General features: G+C 42.9%; 1 protein-coding gene across 5 annotated transcripts in view; it reads right to left on the bottom strand.

The window, feature by feature from the left end:
• NRCAM (neuronal cell adhesion molecule) overlaps positions 1 to 21437 on the bottom strand; it is a 276389-nt gene that overhangs the window by 46727 nt on the left and 208225 nt on the right. For 4 of the 5 annotated variants that reach the window (XM_055301029.1, XM_055301030.1, XM_055301032.1 and 1 more), the window contains 7 exons: positions 21148 to 21270; positions 15874 to 16044; positions 15311 to 15367; positions 13299 to 13410; positions 10470 to 10654; positions 9053 to 9184; positions 1347 to 1490 (listed from right to left, as the gene is read on the bottom strand). In XM_055301029.1, coding sequence (XP_055157004.1) covers positions 1347 to 1490; positions 9053 to 9184; positions 10470 to 10654; positions 13299 to 13410; positions 15311 to 15367; positions 15874 to 16044; positions 21148 to 21270 — 924 coding nt within the window. The remainder of the gene's footprint in view (positions 1 to 1346; positions 1491 to 9052; positions 9185 to 10469; positions 10655 to 13298; positions 13411 to 15310; positions 15368 to 15873; positions 16045 to 21147; positions 21271 to 21437) is intronic. The other variant, XM_055301033.1, reaches the window with a different exon arrangement.

The following is a 21437-nucleotide window of genomic DNA, read 5'->3' as shown; positions in this document are numbered from 1 at the left end:
AAACAATAGGTGTTGGCAGGGATGTAGAGAAAAAGGAACCCTTACGCACTGCTGGTGAGAATGTAAGCTAGTGCAGCCACTGTGGAAAACCATCTGGAGGTGACTCAAAACATTAAAAATAGAAATATTGTATGATCCCATAACTCCACTATTGGGAATTGACCCAAGGAAAGCAAAAACACTAACTCAAAGAGATACATACACTCCTGTATGTTTACAATAGCCAAGAGATGGAAGCAACCTAAGAGGTCGTCAATAGACAAATGAATAAGGAAAATATGATGTGTGTGTGGATGTGCATGAGTGTGTGCATGGGATATTACACAGCCATAAAAAGGATGAGACTGTGCCATTTCAGACAACATGGATGAACCTAGATAGTGTTATGATAAGTGAAATTAGACCGAGAAAGACAAAAAACATATGATCCCACTCCTAGCCCTTAAGTGGAATCTAAATAAATAAATAAATAAATAAATAAATAAATAAATAAATAAGCAAGCAAGCCAAAAGCAGGATCAGGGCTATAAATAATGATGGCTGCCAGAGGTGAGGAGGATAAGGAGTTGAGCAAAATGGCTGAAAGGGAGCGGGAAAGACAGGCCTCCAGTTATGGAATGGCTAAGTCCTGGGAGTAGAAAGCAGAGCATAAGGAATGCCGTCAATGATACTGCAATTGTGTTGTATCACCATTACACTAGGACAGATGGCAGCTTCACTTGTGAGCACGGCATAATGTACACACTTGTCAGATCACTAATTTGTACACCTGAAACTAGTGTAACATCGTGTGTCAACTATATTCAAAAACCAAGACCAAAACACCAACATTTCAGAAGATGTTGAGAGTACCACAGTTTTCTAAGCAAATTATTAAGAATAAATAACTCAAAAAAAAAGATAAATAACTCTACATTTGTGACGAGGATAAAGGCCATACATCATGACTGATGATTTCTTTTTTAAAAATCCAAGTCATGGAATTGTTGTTGACCTTCGAGGTTTCTAGGGATGGAATGGCAGTAACATTCAGTTCCTAATAGCAGATTAATGGTCTTTCCCTTTGAGGGTTTGACACTTACCCTTAACCATCTGTGGGTGGAGTCTGACTCTGATTACTTCTACAATGAACAATTTGCCACCATAAAAACTACGTTATGCAAGGACATGACGGCCAGAGTGCCATACCCTTTAGGGCGAGGTTTGTATCTCACCCATCTTCATATATGCATGCAGCTCCAAGTCCTCTGTGCAGCGCACGTAGCAGATGCTCGCTGTATTTTTGCTGAGAACGGCAGTCATTAATTGAACTTGCCACGTCTTTATTTAATAAGGGGAGAGCTTACCTAGCACATTTACAAATGCGTTTGCCAGTAAATATCCATATTCGTTAGAGGCATTGCACTGATACACTGCACTTGATCTTTCTTGAACATTTGAAAAAATAATGGTATCGCCATCTATTTTTCTGCTGGGGTCATCGGGAGCAACTGTTTGGGTGTAAAAATACAAAACATATATTTATTTCTCTTTGCTTAAAAGAGGTAAAGTGTGAGGTCTACACTGTAGCAAGTAGAACGAAAGTACACGCTAATTGAGGTGCAGGCAGTTAGAAGGAAACCGAGAACCCAGGCAGAAAGCATAGTTTTCCTTCCTCTGACTTCAGTTATCACTTATCAGCACGTTATGCTCGATGCTCATTCGGTCCTACGTGGATTGCTTCTGTAAAAATGAATGTTATTTTGTGAGATCCAGGGTGGTGGGGTAAAAGCACAGGTTAGGTGAAACAGGAATACAGATTTGGGAAAGCATTGCCTTGCTCACAAAGAAACTGGTTCTTCACAAGGAGCAAAGTTCACTATCGAGAGGAGACAGCAAACGCCAAAAATCTAGAAACCCTCTAGTGCAACCAAACCTGTGCCCTTAACAAGCCTCTTGTTGAATGAATTAGATAAATCAATAACATAAAGAAATATATGGGGCCCATCATTGAATGTGAAAACATTTATTTTCCCATGTCAGAAATTCCTGAGGCGGAGACAGAAACAAATCATGTGAAATTATGTATTTTTCAGCGAAATCTCTCAAGTATTTATTAAAAAAAAAAAAAAAAAGGCAGGGCCAGGACTGTTCCTCACCAAAGTGGAGTGGAATGGAACAGGGGGAGTAACATACTATTCGAGAACAGTCCAGGTCATGCCTACCAGTGCATGGAAGCGCTGTGCTCCTGGAGATACATTCCCATCTGTGAGTGCTACACCCCAGGCTGCAACCCTACGGTGCTTTAAGAGCACTCCAAGGGCTGAGGTATCTGCCTCAGCACGCCGATCAAAATCAACACTGCTGAACAGCACCCTTTCTCCCAAATCTCCTCTTGCAACTTGACCCACTTAAGAAGGCTTTGCTTCCATTCCAAATGCGGTACTTTTGTCTTTGATGACAGGAAAAGGATTGTACATCGAAGGCGAATTTATCACGGCATGTAGATGCCTTGATCCCCTGCAAATCTCAAATATTTGGTTCATCTGCAGTGTATTAGCTCACTTTCATCCGAGTACACCAAACTCTAGTCATTCAGCCTTGTTTCAGTGCACGGATCCAGAGTCGCCGCTCACTCACGCTGTATTCCCTACCTGCGGCTGCAGTAACAAGTTACAGAATTAGTGGCTTAAAACCACCTACATCTGCCGACAGAGAGTTCTGTGTGTGGTGGCTCGACACTCCGATCGCAATCAATAATAGCTGCCTTATAACATCACCTTAGATACTCCAGTCAGTTGGTCCAGTGATAGGATCCTTTGAGTTGGCTTCTTAGCTCCTATCTGCTGTTTATGACTCCCTAAATGCTGTAAGACAGGTTCTTCCAACTGGAAGATAAATACATGTTCTGATTCCTTTAATAGGATACAGATTTCTTCAATTCATGACAGCAGGTGGGGGTAGTGGGTAAGGGGGGTGCAACTGGATGGCTCAGGGTGTGACCCCGGGGTCCTGGGATCGAGTCCTGAATCGGGTTCCTGCATCTCCCTCTGCCTATGTCTCTGCCTTTCTCTCTGTGTCTCTCATGAATAAATAAATATTAAAAAAAATACATGACAGCAGAGGACAGAAATGTCACACTGGCCTGGGAAGCAGAGCACAGGTGTGGCCGACCGCCAGTTACCTTGAGACTGCAGCGTACCCCGGGGCCACCCACGTTCCTTGTCCCAGACCCCAAGTCTAGTATCCCTGGGGCCTTTCTGACTCACTCACTCTCAGTGATGCCCATCCAAGCAAGGCTGATGGAACAGAGCAGGGTTTCTAGCATCTCCTCTGTCAAGTTATTATCAGTAGCTTTGAACCCAGGTCGGTATTGGGCCACTTTGGGGGACTCTTGGCACCCAGCATTCTGATGGTACCTCTGCAGACATGCCAGGCGGTGGAGGCGAGGAGTGCAATGCTCTGGGAAGACGCAGGGCTGAATCTCTGTAGCTGTGTGAGGACGGCTCCTCCCGTTCCTTGAGTATACGGAGCTCTTAAAGAATTATACCACCACATGAGGTCTAATGGGTATAGAGCTCCAGGTTTGCAAGATGAGAAAGTTCCAGAGATCTATTCAACATTGATATGAATATACGTAACCCTGCTGAACCATACACTTAAAAATGAGCGAGATGGTAAATTTTTTGTTATACGTTCTTTATTTTTGAACTACAATAAAAATCCACCACCTGGATGACCAGCTCCACTAATGAAGCCAGTAGAACAATCTTTCCTCAGTGGGGACTCATGAATCACAATACAAACCATTTTAAGAAGCTTTTAGATATCCCACTCTTGCATTTTTTTCTTGCTACCAATTCCTTTTGATGTTATTCTTTACCTGAAAGGCATTGGATTGAATCTGTCTTATTGCTGCTTAATGGAGCAGTCTTCAAATATTTATCTTTTGGCAGGGTGTTTAGGAATAAAATAAACCCTTCAGGTAAGTGTGGTGAATAAGCTAATTTCTCTCCATGGGGGCCTGGGCTACATTTTCCTTATGCGCTTTAACTAAAGAAACAAACAAACCCAGGAACTGTCACAGTGACATATGGAGGCTCAGTTGGGATTGGACAAAGAAAAAAAAAATCACTGGTGTAGAGCTATTGGAAGCGCTTGGATTCTGTGTGCTGGTTTCTGAGTAGGAGTAACTGTCCAGCCACCAAACCCCAGTTATTCAAAGGAATAATGATTGCCGCTGGGAATAAGCAACTCTGTTTGCTATAAATGAACAACGGGGAAAGAAATCTGAGCGTGGAGTCCTCACCAACGATTTAAAGCTCCAAAGGTAAGGTTCAGAACTGGGGTGATAGCCTTCTAACAATATATTCTTCTATTCTGACTGTCCGGACACAGCTGGCCAAACTGAGAAATGCTTCCAACATTCAGATAATAAGAATAATTAGTGCCACCTTGTATGTCTAGAGGGCTATCAATTTTAAAAAAAACATGTTTATATCTATGGTATAATACTTTTATTCCAGAAAGAACTTTGTGCAATGGGTTAACTGGGAAGTGTGTGTGCTGTAAAGGAAAGGTAGAAACTGCAGCACCCAGCGGTTTAACATGAGATGAATGCTCTGATTTTCCGAGGCAGGCTACTTTGTAAACATCTCCTTGAAATCTGATGGATGCTTGGGTGGCTCAGTGGTGGAGCACCTGCCTTCGGCTCAGGGCATGATCCTGGGGTCCCAGGATTGAGTCCCACATCAGGCTCCCTGCATAGAGCCTGTGTCTCCCTCTGCCTCTCTTTCTGTGTCTCTCATGAATAAATAAATAAAATCTAAAAAAAAAAAAAAAAAAAAGAAATCTGAACATTTGGCCACGATGTAGAACACATCTCTGGGAGCAGAGACGAATTTTCCTTCACCACTTATTCCATCCCCCATAAAGGGATGCCAATGGAGCTCTTTACTTTGGAGAAAGGGCAGAGGGGAGAGGCCTGGTGAGTCTTGGGGATATCCCAGACAATGCCTCCAACCTCCTGGCTGCTTATCACGTGTTCCTGGCTTTCAAGCTCTCTCTCTGATGTCAGCCAAATATGTAATTGTGGCAGCAGGAGATCTGTCTATCCTCGAGCCTTTTGTTCCTTCCCTCCTCATCCCTTAGGGAAAAAGGTATCTTTCAACCTAACCATGGTGCGATCTTACACCCGCTCCAGGTAGAAGAATCTGACATCTACCACCACTCCAATAGGGGACCTTAATTAAAGATCTAAGAATTTTAGGCTCTCTGTCACCTCTTAGCATAGGGACAGGATTCGGTGTCCATGGCCTTGGCCTTGCACATTTTCTTCCTGGCCTGGGTTCTACTTCCACACCCTCCCAGACACTGCGGGTCTCAGAGTAAAGTCAAAGGTCTCTGCAGCTGTGTTCTTTTTCCCGACTCCCAGAGGTTATTTTAAAAATGTTTTTGGTAATTTTAGGCAAGTTCCATATTTAATCACTGTGTTTTGCTTCAAGGAAAATTTAGTCACCTGGCTACGTCTTGGGGCGGGGGTGGGGGGCACCACGGAACAGAGCTTTGGAAGAGTCTGCGGTTGGACCCCAGACACTTGAGCTAACTCTTCCAGTTTTGTAGGATAGTCGATTCCAGGTCTGAGATGCTGTCACAAATGAGTCATGCTGGACTCTGTTACCAAAGTGCTGGCTTAATCCCTCCCTCTCCTTGCCGTCCCCCGGCCACCCTGCTTCTCCGCTGTCCCCACCGCTCCATCGCCGCTGGATGCATCTGCGGGGTCCACAGCTCGGCAAGCTGCAGATGAGAAACGAGCCCATCCCCCGTGTCTAGAGGGCCCCCCAAAACTCAACCATAATTCTGTTTAGGGGTCTCCAGATTCACAGGCTAATTATCAAACAGGATGGAAAGGAGGAGAGGCACAAAACTCTTCTAACTTCTAGCAACTTTTTGACAGATGTCTTCCTCATTTACTCCTTCTGTTGGATCAGGGGAGGTCAACGAGGTGGAGGCAGGTAGGGTTCCCTCTGAACTTAGCTAGTCAAGGCTCAGCAGAGTCTGTAGGTGGATCAGCTACTGGGGGTCACGGGGGGTGTGGAATGGGGTGGCCCTGTGGTATCACCGCGCAGAGAACTACGAGGGTCCCCACCAGGTGCCTCAAGTTCATCATCTGTTAGTAATGAGATCCCATACAGTGACCCATGACCTTTCAGCCCAGCCACCAGATGTGGAGGAAGCCACCATTCATGACATTTCATGTCACCTTGGCATAAACGTGCGGCGCCTGCTCCCGACACCACGTGGCAGGCTGGCAGGCCTGGGCCCTGGCCTTGCTGCCGTGCTGCATGGCATTCCTCTCCTTGCTCGGGGGCACGCCAGAGGTCCAGGGCCCTGGGGTGCGTGGGCACTCTAGCATTCTGAGCCACCCTTTGCTCAGCTTCTTGCTGTCCCTCCAGGGGACCCCTGATGCATACTTTTGGGCTGGAAGAAATGAACTAATTTGGAACCTGGTTTGGGAGAGTATGGTCATGCTTTCTGCTCGGGACCTAATCAGATGATTTGGGGATAGAGGAGAGAGGCCCTAACTTGTATCCAGGACCGCTGGCCTGCACCTCCCCTCTCTGCAGGCAGGCCCTTCCCAGTCGATCCTCCCTGCAGATATTTCATTTAAAGGGGAGTGTTTATGACTCCATGTCAAAGCCCTTAATACTACCAGAGCGACAAGGCTCCCTGACAGGCACTGCCCATGCCGGGTTTGGATGGACCATGGGCCGAGTGGGTCATGATGGAAGATCAGCTTCATTATCTAACCTGTGCATGTTCTTGTGTCACCGACCCTCTATCTCAATTTCCCCTGCTTCCGACTGCATTCTGGGGCAGAGTCGGGGTAGAGGGGTAGAGGTGGGGGCTGGGGAATGGGGGGGGGCGAGATGGGCAGCCCCTCCCACTATCTCTCCCCCTGAGGCCAGATCTCAGGTGTGCATTAACCTTCTCTAAAGGGTGCAGAACTGGGCAGCCCGGGTGGCTCAGCGGTTTAGCGCCGCCTTCAGCCCAGGGTGTGATCCTGGAGACCCTGGGTTGAGTCCCACGTCAGGCTCCCTGCATGGAGCCTGCCTCTCTCCCTCCCTTTCTCTCTCTCTCTGTGTCTCTCATAAATCAATCAATCAATCAATCAATCAATAAAGGGCACAGAACCTCCAAGCTGTGAAACGTGCTGCTGCAGTGCTGAGCATGCTCTGCCCTTTACTGCCATCCTGTATGCGTTCCTGGGAAAATCAGATATTGCACCATAAAACTTCTTTACGGTCTGGGCCATATTCCTCTTTTCTCAGTTTCCTCTCACAGCAACAGCTTCCCAATGCACAACCACAAAGTCCTCTCTGTGCTTCTTCCTGGTCCCCATCATGGTCAAAACTGGGAGTGGAAGTACCCAAGCCCCAATTGCGGGCCTCTTTAGGATCTGTATTCTCCCAGAAACATATTTCCTGTTACAGTAAACACAGACTGCCTGTTCTAGAGTATCTGACAACTATTGTGTAGCACAACACAAACAAATTCCTGATAAAAATCACGGAGCTGGGAGCCCTAACTTGGTCTAGACCCCGGGGGGTGGGGGTGGGGGTGAGACCCATGGACCGAGCCACTTAAATCCTGCCAGCAGTTCTCCGATCCGTCCTAGTGTGAAGACTATTTCAGCAAAGTCAGCCTAACGGACCTTTCGGTTATGGAAAATTAGAGCCCCTTTTTGATTCCGGCTTGGAGGCCACAAGGAATGAAGCCGCTCTACTTCAGAAGCCTGATGGTTGTCTTTATTGTGAGTTGACACTATCTCGGCCAATTATTAGGTTATTGGCTAGAGGTGGTCCTGAGTCTGGGTTTTAAACAAAAGCTGATTTTCTCTCTGTCTAAGAGAAGGTATGAATCCCAAGGAGGGGAACATGTGCAGAGATGCTCCTGCCAACAGCAGCTGGCGGTGGGTGAGGCCAAGACAAAAGCAGAGCTAGCGGGGATCTGTCCCTTTGGCATCTGGTCTGGAAGCAGGGATGGGCTATATGTTTTGTCTTGTTTGTTTTGTTTTGTCCTAATCCTGAAACGTTCTACTACTACCCTCAAGCCTTTAGCTAGGTTTTGTAAAACCGGTCTTTGCTGTGATTTAGAAGATAAATGGACAGGCCTGTGGCCACACTTTGGGGGACTGTTCTGGGCAGTGTGGGGCAGGCTAGAGAAACTGGCTGAGAGGGACAGTGGTCCAGGGATGGTGGCGGAAGAGGTGGCTCAAGGTGATCTCGGCATACCTGGGGAGGGATAACTAATCAAGGACTGAGGGTCCTGTGTACCAGCATCATCAGAGGATGCGTTCTTCTCTGGGCATTAAATGGGGCGGTGACCCCTGAAGACCTGAGAATTTGGGAATCGCTCTGCTGTGCTTAGGGTTGGAACCTCTTGGGGAGCCTGAGTGGCTCCGTCGCTGAAGCATCTGCCTTCGCTCAGGTCATGATCCCAGGGTCCTGGGCTCAGAGGAGAGCCTAACCCACGTCAGGCTCCCTGCTCAGAGGACAGCCTGCTTCTCCCTCTCCCTCTGCTCCTACCCCTGCCTGTGCTCTCTCTCTCTGTCAAATAAATAAATAAAATCTTAAAAAAAGAGAGAGAAAGGGATGAAACCTCTTTAAATTACAACAGCCACGAGCTCTACCCTTAGCCTCCCCGACACACATCTCCTCCAACTCCTGTGAGGTTTCCACAACACACTTGTTGATGTTTTGAACAGAGAAGATAATCTGAACTCTCCAGTAATGTTTATTTCTGACCCTGTCATCCTTTCTGGGACCCATGTAAAAAACGGGAAACATGGCCAAATCCTAATAACACATACCATCATGTTCAGAACACCAACTATTCAGTCCTAAGGAATACCTAGAGGTAATAAAATAAACATCCAAAGGTAATCTGGTGCCTATTTTTAACTTACACACGGCTTCCTCACTCATTACCAGTTATGTCATACCCATTTGTCCCCTGCTAAAATGTAGCTATGCTCTGAAAATATAGACGGAGCCCCGTCAAGGAAACTTACTTTCTATTGGGACTCCATTCGATAACCAGCTAATTCTGGGTTTGGGATTGCCATTAGCTCTGCAGATCAATGTCCCATCTTCTCCTGGGGACAGCACAAGATTTTGAGGTGCCATGATCCAGTATGGAGCCGCTTTATTAAAGAAAGGAAAAAAACCACAAACATTTGAATCATACAAGTGTTTTTAGAAAATTCAAGATATTGAACTATTTTAATAATAAAGGTAAGTATTTTGCAAAACATCTGTTGGCTTCATTTTTTAGGAGTGAATACATTTATAAGTGATGCCTCAAAGAACACTTCAGATTTTTAAAAGAATGTTTAAATAATAATATTAATACCACTGTGTATTATTTCTAGGCCCCTTTGATACAGATACCATCTTATTTTGCATTAATTTAATCAGATGTTAAAAAGTTAACAAATTTCACTAAGGTTGTAGAGCAATTTACAGGAACAGATAGGGCTAAGAAACACAAATTTAAATTCTGAACCCTGCAGGATACACATAATTATAAAACTAGGAAAAAGGTAAAAAAGTTTGCATGTTTGAGAAGTTGCAAAATTAGTATAGAGAATTCCCATGAGCCCTTCTGTCTCTAATGTCACCTTATATAGCGATGGTACAGTTATCAAAACAAGAAATTATTAGAAATGGTTCAATACCATTTGCTAAGCTACATCCTACTAGGATTTCCCCAGCTCTTTATCCAATGCCTTCTTTCTGTCCCAGGACCCTGTCCTGGATACCACCTCCTGTTTACTTATCCCATCTCCTTTCTGATTTCTTCTAATTGGACAATTTCATGATCTTTCCTTGTCTTTCGTGACCTTGACGCTTTTAAAGAGTGCTCATTGGTCATTCTGTAGAACGTCTTTCAACTTGGGTTTGTCTTTACCTGCTTTCCATAATCTGTTCATTAGAAATGAGTCACTAAGTCCTGGCCATACTCAAGGGTAGGGAAATTCAGTGCCATCTCCCTCCCAGAGGAATGGTAAAGAATTTGTGGGCCTTATGTTAAACCTGCTTCCATAATTAATTTTTGGAGTGTGTGTGTGAGAAGAAATATTTTGAGGCTAAGGGGGATACCCTGTTTTTCCTTAAAGTTTCATCCATCTTTCATCACTGGCTTTCACCTGCAGCAGGTATAACTGCAGGATTTTAATAGTGATTTTCGATTTCCCTCATTCTTTCTACAGCTATTAATTGGAATTCTTCTATGAGAAAGATTTGAGGAATTGAATTTTAACCTGATTTAGATGGACTCTAAATAGTAATGAGAAGGGATCAAGGATCAAGAATGTTGATATAAATTTACACTTATTATTTTTGAAGAATATAATCAAAGGCATATTTAATTGAAGATTTACAACTTCTCATGAAGGCAAGAGCCATGCATTTGAAACAACTGTATACCTTTAACTGTGACAGTAATGGTATGATGGATAGCTCCCAAGGCGTTTTTAGCTATACACTGGTAATTTCCAGAGTCTGCTTCTGAAACCTGAATGATCTGCAGAGTTTTCTTGAAGTTCCTATAAAATGTCCGGTTGATGGGCAGTGTTCCATCTTCTTTTATCCAGTAAATAATTGGGGTAGGCCTGATAAGATAAATAAATGATAGTGTAAAAAAAAGCTCACCTAACTGCTTTTGAGGGTGAATTTTCATGCAAGTTGGTAACAAATTCTTTGTATAAAGATCAAGAGAAATATAAAGACATTGTAACTAGCATCACACTTACATAAATAATGCTCAAAACCCCATATTTAAGTCTGTAAGCTAACACTGTCACATAAGTGGCACCATGCTAATACACGGCACACCATGAACTTTGACTTCGCTGAGGCAATGAACATACTGGCATAAGTGACTTTACTGAAGGGACCTCGTTATGTTCTTCAAAGTTTCTGGGTGAGACACTCTTGGAAAATTTTACATGAAGGAGTATATCAATCAAAAGGATTACTACAGGGATGCCTGGGTGGCTCAGTCGGTTAAGCATCTGCCTTTAGCTCAGGTCCTGATCCCAAGGTCCTGGGATCAAGCTTCACATCAGGCTTCCTGCTCAGCAGGGAAACCTACTTCTTCCTCTCTTCCTCCCCTCACCCATGCTTGTGCACATGCTCTCTCTCTCTCTCTGAAATAAATAAATAAAATCTTTAAAAAATTTTTTTTAAAGGATTACTAGGAATTAATGATACTGAGGGGTTTTTTTTTTTTATCAGCTAGAGTTAAAAATGCAGAGAAAGAGCTGATACACATTATTTGTGCCCATGACCTTTTATACACACTTCCCTATCAAATATAAGAAATTTGATCTAGGGACTTGAGCAGATTTTCACGAGGGTAAAATAAAAATCTATTGGACACGAACATTTAACTAATCACCAAACTACAGACCATGCACTGAGTTGTGTGTTGGGAAGATAAAGACAAAAAAAAAAAACAAAAAAACAAAAATAAAAACAAAAAAACCCAATGGTCTAGGCCCTCAGGAAGATCACAATATTTGTCCTTAGAAATGCAAGTGGGATTAATTAATTGATAATCTGCACCTCACGTGATCTGAAGATGAATGTATAACAGGGATAGAAGCATGAGGTCAAACTAAGTCATGGATTATTCTCAAGGCCTGCTTACTACTCCCCTAAGCAGTTGTTAAGAATTAGAAATATTTTGATTCTGTGAGTCCTACAACTATTGGTTTATAAATGACAGAGCCCCAATCTTATTTTATAACATCCCAAGATTTTAAAAATTCTTTTGGAAGTTTTATGCAATTTCCAAATATCTACCATATTTTCATTTTTACTATTATAATAGACCCTCCGTGGGAAGAAGAATCACAAAATCGTGAGAATGGGTATCTCTACTCCCAAAAGGTTGGAGGTTGGTAGATTAGACCACTTTCTAACACCATCATGATGAAAATTGCAAGGGTTTGGGGTATTTTGTTTTGTTTTTAAATTCTGGTGGGAAAGATATATAATCTAATATATCTTTAAGGAGGGGGGGGGTTGCTAGTTTTCAGCTACTTGAGGAACTGAGCAGCGTGTATTGTGATTTCCTGACATGACCAGCAGAGGCCTCCATGTGTCGTCTCCTGCAGTGAAGCCATCCCGCTGCGTTACCAAGTCAAGGACAGCACAGATCGGAACATGGGATCACAATATTTCTGAGATTCCATTCAGTGTGTCCAGCAAATGTGCCCATATCAACAGTACTTGCTCTGTGCCAGGCTTAAGAGGGAGCTATGCAGAAACCTGCCTCTGATGCACACCTAACATAACAGTTGTTCTTGTATCAGAGCTGAGGCCTCCCTGTAGCCCTGGTCAAGGGCACATAGCTTCTGAGGGCGGCGTCAGCTTTGAGGTGTGCACAGATGAGGGATCTGCAGAGAAGCCAGGCTTGTGACTTGCCAACAGGAAGTAGTGGGAGGGACAGTGTGCCCGTTGTGAGGCTAGGCCCGAGGAGGGCGTGTGTGCTTCTGTTGTTAGAATAAGCCAGGGCTAGACTGTTAGAGGGACAGGAGAAACTCAAAGCCAAGAGCTGCCCTGCTTGCAGCCAGCAGACCCCCAGAATTGTGAGTCCAGAGCTGAGCTGCCTAGCAGGTGCACGAGCAGGCTCAACCTGAAACATCCCAAGGTAGCCCATGGTGGCAACTGCCCCGAGATTTGTGGACAAATGATTAATGATGAATAGTTATTGTTTTTAAGCTGCTAAGTTTTGAGGTTGCTACCTGATAGTAGCGAAATAATACACCCTAATTATAATCAGAGCAACCATGCGGTGATTACTGATACTTATTTCAAAAGGAACGCTATTACATTAAGAGAATATTTCAATAATAGGAGATTCATGCGGCTTATTCTGAAAACAAGTATCAAATTTTTCTTGATGCTTGAGGAAATTAGTATTAAGGCAGTGATTCTTGCTTTGATATCAAAGCCTCTCTACCAATCCACTAGGTTTTTGTAAGAAATGTACAACAAGATAGAAAGCACAGGGGCATGTGGGTGGCTCAGTGGGTTAAGAGTCTGCCTTTGGCTCAGGTCATAAATCCCAGGTTCCTGGGTTGAGCTCTGAGTCAGGCTCCCTGCTCAGTGAGGAGTCTGCTTTTCCCTTTGCCCCTTCCCCCTTGGCCCACCCCCACCCCGACCATGCTTATGCTCCCTCTTGCTCTCACTCAAATAAATAAATACAATCTTAAAAAAAAAAGAAAAGAAAAGAAAGCATGAACTCACAGTCCCTCTGCAATGCATTCTAGCGAAAGGACATTCCCTCTCAATTCCTCCTTGTGACTGGCATTGCCTTCTGGAGTTAAAAAGGTTGGTGGCCTCTCTCTATTTGATTTAGCTGCAAATAATAAAATCAAATGGATTAAAAGTTATGAATACGTATTTCTAGAAACACAGTTCACTGCCTAAAAATCTAATCCCTTTTCCAAACCACTTAGCGCTGTGAAATTTGTTAAATTACACGTCCACACTCTCTGCCTTACAAACATTGCTCACTCAGCTGGGAACAGAAACGATGTGGGTTCTGTAAGCACTAATACAAAGGACCATTTTATTCTTCTGCATTCCTTTAATATGGGTTACATTTTTATGAATTTTTGGCGGGTTGGCAAATTTTCCAAATGTGGACATCGAAAGTCACGTTATCAGACCCTCCAGCCCTTAAAATTAGTGCTGGGGTCAAAGAGAAAATTAACTATATTGTGGAAGATGTTAGGTTTTTCTAAAAGCTGTGACTATGGGAGAGGTAGTTTGGTTTACATGAGGGACAACATTATGGTCACTTCCACTGATTAATCATGAAGGTAAATCTGTGGTGGATGTCTAAATATCAAGATCCTCAAAGTGCAAGATTTATGGAAAACCAAACCAGAAAGTTACTGACAGAGGTCTGGCAAATTATGTGCCATAAATTTAAGAATGTGAATAAGAATTATGAATGTTAGATAATGAATATGAATAAGAATAATGAATGTTAAATAAATTTAACTTGGTTTCCTCAATGAAAAAATAAAAAAGGCCTCAAGTCAGAGATCTCAGGGAGCCCCTACATTGGCCATCTTCCATTTTATGGAAACCTTGCTTAAATGTGGCCATATCTTCTGATGGCCTCTCAGAAAAAACGTAACATAGGAATTATACCACCTTAAGGTTCCATAGCTCTTTACAGTTTCAACACTTAAATGCATTACCTATTTGATGTTCATGGAAACTGAGTGAAGAGGTAATATATGAATTATTCTCATTATTCAGAAGAGAAAACTGTATACCAGGGAAGGTATTACTTGAGAGAAATGAGATTTTCCTAAGACTTTAGAAATTGTGGAAGAAATCGTATCTCTCTGAAATCACTTTGGGAATGGTTTTGAGGCCCATCTTTTTCAGGAGTATATTAAAATAAAAAAAATAAAATAAAATAAAATAAAATAAATAAAATAAAATAGTAAGGCAGGAGTTGTGGCATGCCTACTCTGGTCATTGATAGCACCTTAATGTTTTTTGCTTTATATCTCAAAGGTAAAAAATGAATATAGCAGAAATTCTGCCTTACAGATCATTAAGAGGACCCCCATATCCAGAAACCACAATCTTCATCGTTAGACTCTATACTTGAGAGTCACACTTCCCTTAAGGAAATCAAATTCTTTTTTTTTTTTTAAGAATAAAGCATTTTTAAATGCTCTATTTTAAAAAAAGATTATTTCCACTGAAGATAGTGGCTTGGTTTTAAACAAAACTAAGAGAAATACTACTGCTGGTTATATGACATTGACGATGTCATGTGAGAACAGATGGGAAATGTGATGATCTACTATCAAAAGCCACTTATTGTTAGTTGCTAAAGGTTACTAACAGACTGACAAGTTAGTATTCCACCAGGCTAATGCACCCTTATTTGGTTAATGGGAAAAGTTTGTGAACAAGACGAAAAAAGAAAGAAAAATATAATTCTGAACATACACAAAAGAGTTTTTCCCCCAAATCACATGAAATGGTGCTTTACATGAAAACAGTGATAATAATTTTCATTATTATACATACAACGTGGAAAATGTTTTAGTGACATGATGTAAGCTTAGAGCTAAATTTCGTAGGAAACACGCAGTTGTTCTAGTGGTATTAAACATGGAACCAGGACTTTCATGAAGAAATTAGGTTTAATAGCTATGGAGGTGAAGTTAGTGAACTAAATTCTATGATGAAGGAGAGAAGTAGCGGTTGCAGTCACCGAAACTCACCACTATAAAACTCAGTGTCACTCAAATTAGCAGCTATAGTGTCATTCAATTCATCCACTGAAATAAACAGAATATTATGAAGAATGCAAAAAAAGCAGGGGAGAAGGTACTACAAAAAAAGTATCGGGCAACAAAAGCAAACATATATACAGCTATGCTGACCAAGTGCCACCCCTACCAAGAAACACAGACTTTAACTTTGTACGTGGCTGATTACTTCACTCAGCCACCCCAGCTGGTGATATAGAAACAGAGCTGAAGCTTCAGGCCTGCAGTTACAGGCATGGTGGGGCGTAAAGCATATGTAAATGCTCTGGACACCAAGAGACTCAGAAAGTTATCATTTAAACGGCAATGGTAATATCACGTCAGCAAAGAATGTCAAATATAGCATTCAGGTTATGTGTGCTCTTTCCCTGCCAACACGCCAATAACTACTCACACGTAGTTTCCTGATCAATGAGCCTGTTTGCCTCAAAGTCATAGTGTTTACTAGTTAATATATTTTACGCAAGCTTGTAAACATCACTGAAAGGGCGAGAGTCAGGAGGCTGAGATCTTACCTGAAATCACCTTCACAGAGATAGGTTGCTTCTGCTGTATGGTCTGAGTGTGATTAAATCTGGCGTAACAGATATAGTCTTCACGGGTGTCCTCCGGAAGAACGTTGGAGAAGTAAAGGTCTCCGTTCAGACCCTGAGAAACCCTCTCACTTTGTGGAAGTCTCTGAAAGGCTGGAGAAAGGCAGAGAAACATCCAGATGATTCCATCACAAAGTGGCCACTTTCCCAATGACCAAGATAAATGTATCTACTAATAGTTTTGTGAACTTCACTGGAATCTCCCCCCCCAACCCCCCAAAGCTCTTCCAGTAAACGCAAGTAACTGTTGAAACAACAGCATGACGCATGCAAACCCCAACTGTGCCTGCCAGACCCTCATTTCTCTGGAGTGGGGGCAGAGATGAGATTAGAGTTGCACAGTCAAGTGCTGTATTAAGCAAGTGTGAACCAAAAAAACGCTTTATGAAACAGTGTGCGTGACTTTTCCCAATATTTAACAGTTATGTATAGAGCTGTCAAACCCATAGACACACGTATCTTAGAAAACGCATTTAAAAAGCTTGTAAGAGGGTAGCCCAGGTGGCTCAGCAGTTTAGTGCTGCCTTCAGCCCAGGGCGTGATCCTGGAGACCCTGCATGGAGCCTGCTTCTCCCTCTGCCTGTGTCTCTGCCTCTCTCTCTCTCTGTCTCTGAGTTTCTCATGAATAAATAAATAAAATCTTTAAAAAAAATAAAAAAATAAAATAAAAAAATAAAAAGCTTGTAAGAAAGTTAACTTGGGTAGCCTCCACATGCTTGGTCAGACACCAAAAACTGTGAGAGCACCTAAATGCGAGCTAAGGCCCATGCGAGGCACCCCAGGCTCCCTCCCCCCCAAGCCCTTGGAGGCATCAGATAGCACACAGGACAATCCACAAGAGCGTGTGGCAATGATGTAATGCTGCAGATGAGCCCTTCAGAGGCCCGCCCAGCCTAGCCTCCTCCCCTCCATGACTTTTTTCTTTCTTTCTGACCTACGACATATTTTTACTTGTCCCACGTGTGCTTTGTTGCCTGTCTTTATGTGCTAGAATTTTGGTTCTGGGAGGACAGAGATGGTCTGCTGTAGCCCTTAATGGCACCAGGCCCCTGCAAGGGGCTCCGTGATTCACTGAAATCAAGTCGGCACTCTGACCTTCCAGCTTCCACAGCTATCCCCCTTCAGGTCCAGTTAGGGAACTGTCCAGCCTCAGGTACGGAAGGATGAAGGACGCGGGGAGGTGGGGCCGCTGATCTACGCATGAACTTACACTTGGAGGGCTAATGTGTGTGTTGAAGCTTCTGGCTCAGTTCCCGGAGCCCTAACTGAGAGTTCTGTGCCTCTGAAGTGAGAGAACCAGGAAACCTGCACATTCCAGTAGCCTTGGGGCTAGGTGTTCTGTCTTCTGGAGGATTCCCGGTCTGAGCCATGCAGTGTGCTCCTCCTACAAAAGGTGCCCTATCTAACATTACATGACATGCAAAATTGGGAGAGAAAGACCGCAGCTCCTTGGGGGCGGGAAAATGTGCATCCGGAACTTGAAAGAATGCAGGTAGGCCCTGTTAGCCAAGTTCTCAGTCAAGTCGGAGATTTAGCTGGTGGTTGTAAATTCATGATTACAAGCCATGAATGCCTAGGGAAAGAGTTGTTTTAAAAATAATTCGGGAGGGGCACCAGGGTGGCTAAGCAGTTAAGTGTCTGGCTTTCAATTTCAGCTCAGGTCATGATTTTGGGGTTGTGAGACCAAGCCCCGTGTGGGGCTCCCTGCTGGGTGTGGAACCAGCTTAGGATTCTTGCTCCCTCTTCCTTTGCCCCTCTACATCCCTGCTTGTGCTTTCCCTCAAAAAAAAAAAAAAAAAAAAAAAAGAAAAGAAAAAGAAAAAGAAAAACCAACTCAGGAAAATAATGTACACTTATTTAATGAACACAAAGAGTTAAAGATAAGCATACATTTATTCTCTTCTGATCCTTGGTATTTTATTTTTGATGGGTGTTGGTAGGTCAAATGAAAGGGAATGGGACTTCAAGGGGATGGTAGGACTTTCCTACGACTTTCCCAAAGTTCCTTTGCCTTACACTTAGGAAAAAAAAGGAGGCAGATAGGAAAAACTTGGTAATGTCATCTTGCAAGACAGAATGCTACACAAATCTGAATTCTTTCTTGTATTCCAGATGCAATTTCCTTGGAAAGGTCCAGATCCTTTGCCAACAACCTAAAATGTAGGTAAATGACACAGCTACGGAGTACCACGTGGAAAACAAAGCTACATATTTTGATGAACCCAAATCTTTACATGTATTCTTCTATTTATTAAGTGAAAAAGGCTATCGCTTCTGAATTAGAACCAAGGACCGAACACTGGGCCTCATTTGAGCGGTGACATTTGGATACTGTTATTCCCGACCCCATACACCTCTTGTTTGAATCTGATTTGTTATGTATTCTTCCAAAATCTGTTCCAAAGCTGTGATGCAGTAACAGGAAAATACGTTTGCTCATTTCTTCACTTATGTATTTATTTTTCACTTCTTTGGGATACTTTCCCTGAGTATTTTCATGGAAGAGTCACAATTGGAAATCAAATATTCTAAATTTAGAATTTAGCTTATTTTCTCTTTAGAAATGTGAACAGTGTGAATTCAGAGGAAATCATGGCCCTGAAAATAGACTGTATTCCCTACAAATATTTTGCATTCATTCCCACCGTTCCACCTAAAGGACTCTTCTCAAGGTCAACAGTGATCTCCATGTTGCCACATTGAATGGTTGTTTTTCAGTCAGATAACAAGTTATCTGATCTTTTGAAACTGTTGATTGTTCTGTCTTCTTGACACTTTGCTTCACCTTATCCCAAGGACACTGCTCTCTCTGTTCTTTTCTTCTTCTGTGATTGCTCCTTCTCATCTGCTTTGCTGGTTTCTCCCTAAGTCCCCCCGGGGGGCTCCTGGTCTCCGTACCCCTTCTCCTCCAGTTCTCTCACCCAGCCCCTAGCTCTAGGAGCCCCTCTGCACTACTTTTCCAGCATTGCTTACCAGAACCCTGTATCTGCCTTCCAATTCCTGCTAGGCACCTCCTCATGGCTGTTCTATGGGCCTCGCACCTCCAAAACCCTGCTTTCTTGGTCTCCAAGCGGAACCCCATGCTACCTCTAAGGTAACATGCTAGTCTATTAGCACAGGAGGTTTGGGCAGGGAGGTGAGGCAGCAATCAAGAGGACCCTTAAGAATAAGGCTGCGGTAAACAGATGTGAAATAACCTAATGGATGACTTCATTTGTGCCTCAGTTTCCTCATCTAAAAAGCAGAATTACCTCACATCTGTCAGAATAGCTATGATCATAAAAACCTAATAACAAGTGTTGGTGAGGATGTGGAGCAAAGGGATGCTTGTGCACGGCTGGTGGGAAGGCTAGCTAGTCTGGCCACTCTGAAAACAGTACGGCAGTTCCTCAGAAAGTTAAAAATAGAGCTACCCTACAATCCAGCAATTCCACCTTCTGTGTACTTATCCAAAGAAAATGAAAATACCAATTTGAAGAGACACATTACTGCAGCACTATTCACGATAGCTAAATATGGAAGCAACCCGTGTCCATCCACAGATGAATGGATAAAGAAGTGGCATATATACAGTGGAATACCCCTCAACATTAAAAAGAATGAAATCTTGCCACTTGTGATTATATGGATGGACCTAGAGAGTATTACACTAAGCGAAATAAGTTAGACAGTGAAAGACAAATACCATATGATTTCACTTATACGTAGTATCTAAAAAACAAAACAAAAGACACTCACAGATGTGGGAAAGAAACTCTTGGTTACCAGAACTGAGGAGGGGCTGGGGGGGGGGGGGCGGTGGGCAAAATAGGCAAATGTAAAAAAAAAAAAAAGAAAGAAAGAAATAAGCAAATGTGATTAACGAACACCAACTTCCAGTAATAAAATGAGTAAGTCATGGGACGTAATGTACAGCGTTGGGAAGAAGTCATATTGTAATAACTGTATAGTGACAGATAGTAATGAGACTTATTGCAGGGATCATTTCGTAATGTGCAAAAATATGAAATCACTATGATATATACCTGCAACTAACAGGACATTACTATACTTTAATAAAAAATTATGTAAAAAAATAAAAAGGAGATGAATAATCAGACATGCCCCATAGAGTTGTCATAAAAAATATTGATGCAATAATCCATGTAAAGTTCTCAGCAAAGGAACTGACACTTAATAAACACCCAATAAATATTAGCTGTTGTTGGAGATTAAAAAAAAAAAACCTAAATGAAAAAATATAACACATCCCAAATAGCTTGATTCCCTGCCCCACCCCCACCCATGGGCTTCTGCTGTTCGAGGTGATGGTGATTCCATGTTGCCAGCTGCTCAGTGTTCAACTCTATCTTCATCTTTGGTCGTTTCCTCTCGTGCCCCCAGCCTGATCCTAATATATCGTGGAGGCTCTACATCCAAAATATATCCAGAAGCGGACCATTTGTTCTCCACTTGATGGCCCTGACCCAAGTCCATGTCTCCGTTAGCTCCTGCCTGGATTTCAGCTGTGGCCTCCTAGCAGGCATCCCTACCCTGCTGTTGCCCCCTCTGGAAGCCACACAGGAAATGAAGGGATGCTACTGCTATGCCGTTAGGTTCAGGTGCAGTCACTCCTTCGGTGTCTCCCTACTTAATTCAGAGCAAAAGCCAAAGCACTTTGTACTGAGCCCTGGACTTCTCTGACCGTGTCTGTCTCCCTCCCTCTGGGCTACCTTGGTCTGGCCACAGTGCCCTCTAGGGCTTTTACAGGCACCAGGATGCTCCTGCCTGGGGCCTTCCTGTTTCCATCCACCTGGACATTTAGGGGCCTGTCTTGCTCTCTCATTCCTTTAAGTCTCTGCTCAAAACTGCTTATTTTTCTTCATGGCATATATTGCCAACTGACACCTACATTATAAATGCATTTATTTCTGCTTCCATCTCCACCTCTAACTATTCCCACTGCATAGAATATGAGCTTGGTGGAAATAGGAAATCTGGCTTATTTTGAGCAGTGCCTGGTACACAGTAGTTGCTCAAGAAAATCATGTTGCTTATTTCCTGACATGTCATTTATTTCAACGAGCTTTTATTTTCTTTGAGCATCTCTGAAACATTTTATAAGCATTTTAGGAATCACAAGAGTTAACAGTTCATTGTGACAGCAAATCATCCTAAGAATCTTGAAGAAAGAAAGTTTGTATTTTTAAAACTTACAATTATCCATCCAGAATATTATAGGTGGTGGTAATCCGAGTGGGGGTCTACAGGGAAGGATCAGAGACTGGCCATTTCGAAGTGTTATTGGCTCAAGTTTCTCTTTGGTCCACAATGGTGACCCTATGATATAAAATAAGAACTTCTAAGTTACTTCTGCATTGAAAAGTAGAAAGAGCACTAAAAGGACCAAATAAACTTTTGGGGTAACAGTAACTCAGAATTCATGTACATTAAGATAACGAGAAAATAATCTTTTTTCTCGTGGGAGAAAATAATTCTTAAATCCA

This window comes from Nyctereutes procyonoides, unplaced genomic scaffold (assembly GCF_905146905.1).
Source record: "Nyctereutes procyonoides isolate TBG_1078 unplaced genomic scaffold, NYPRO_anot_genome, whole genome shotgun sequence".
In the NCBI taxonomy this organism is placed as follows: domain Eukaryota; kingdom Metazoa; phylum Chordata; class Mammalia; order Carnivora; family Canidae; genus Nyctereutes; species Nyctereutes procyonoides.
The sequence above is the reverse complement of the archived record's forward strand: the minus strand, read 5'-3'. Positions and strand labels throughout refer to the sequence as shown.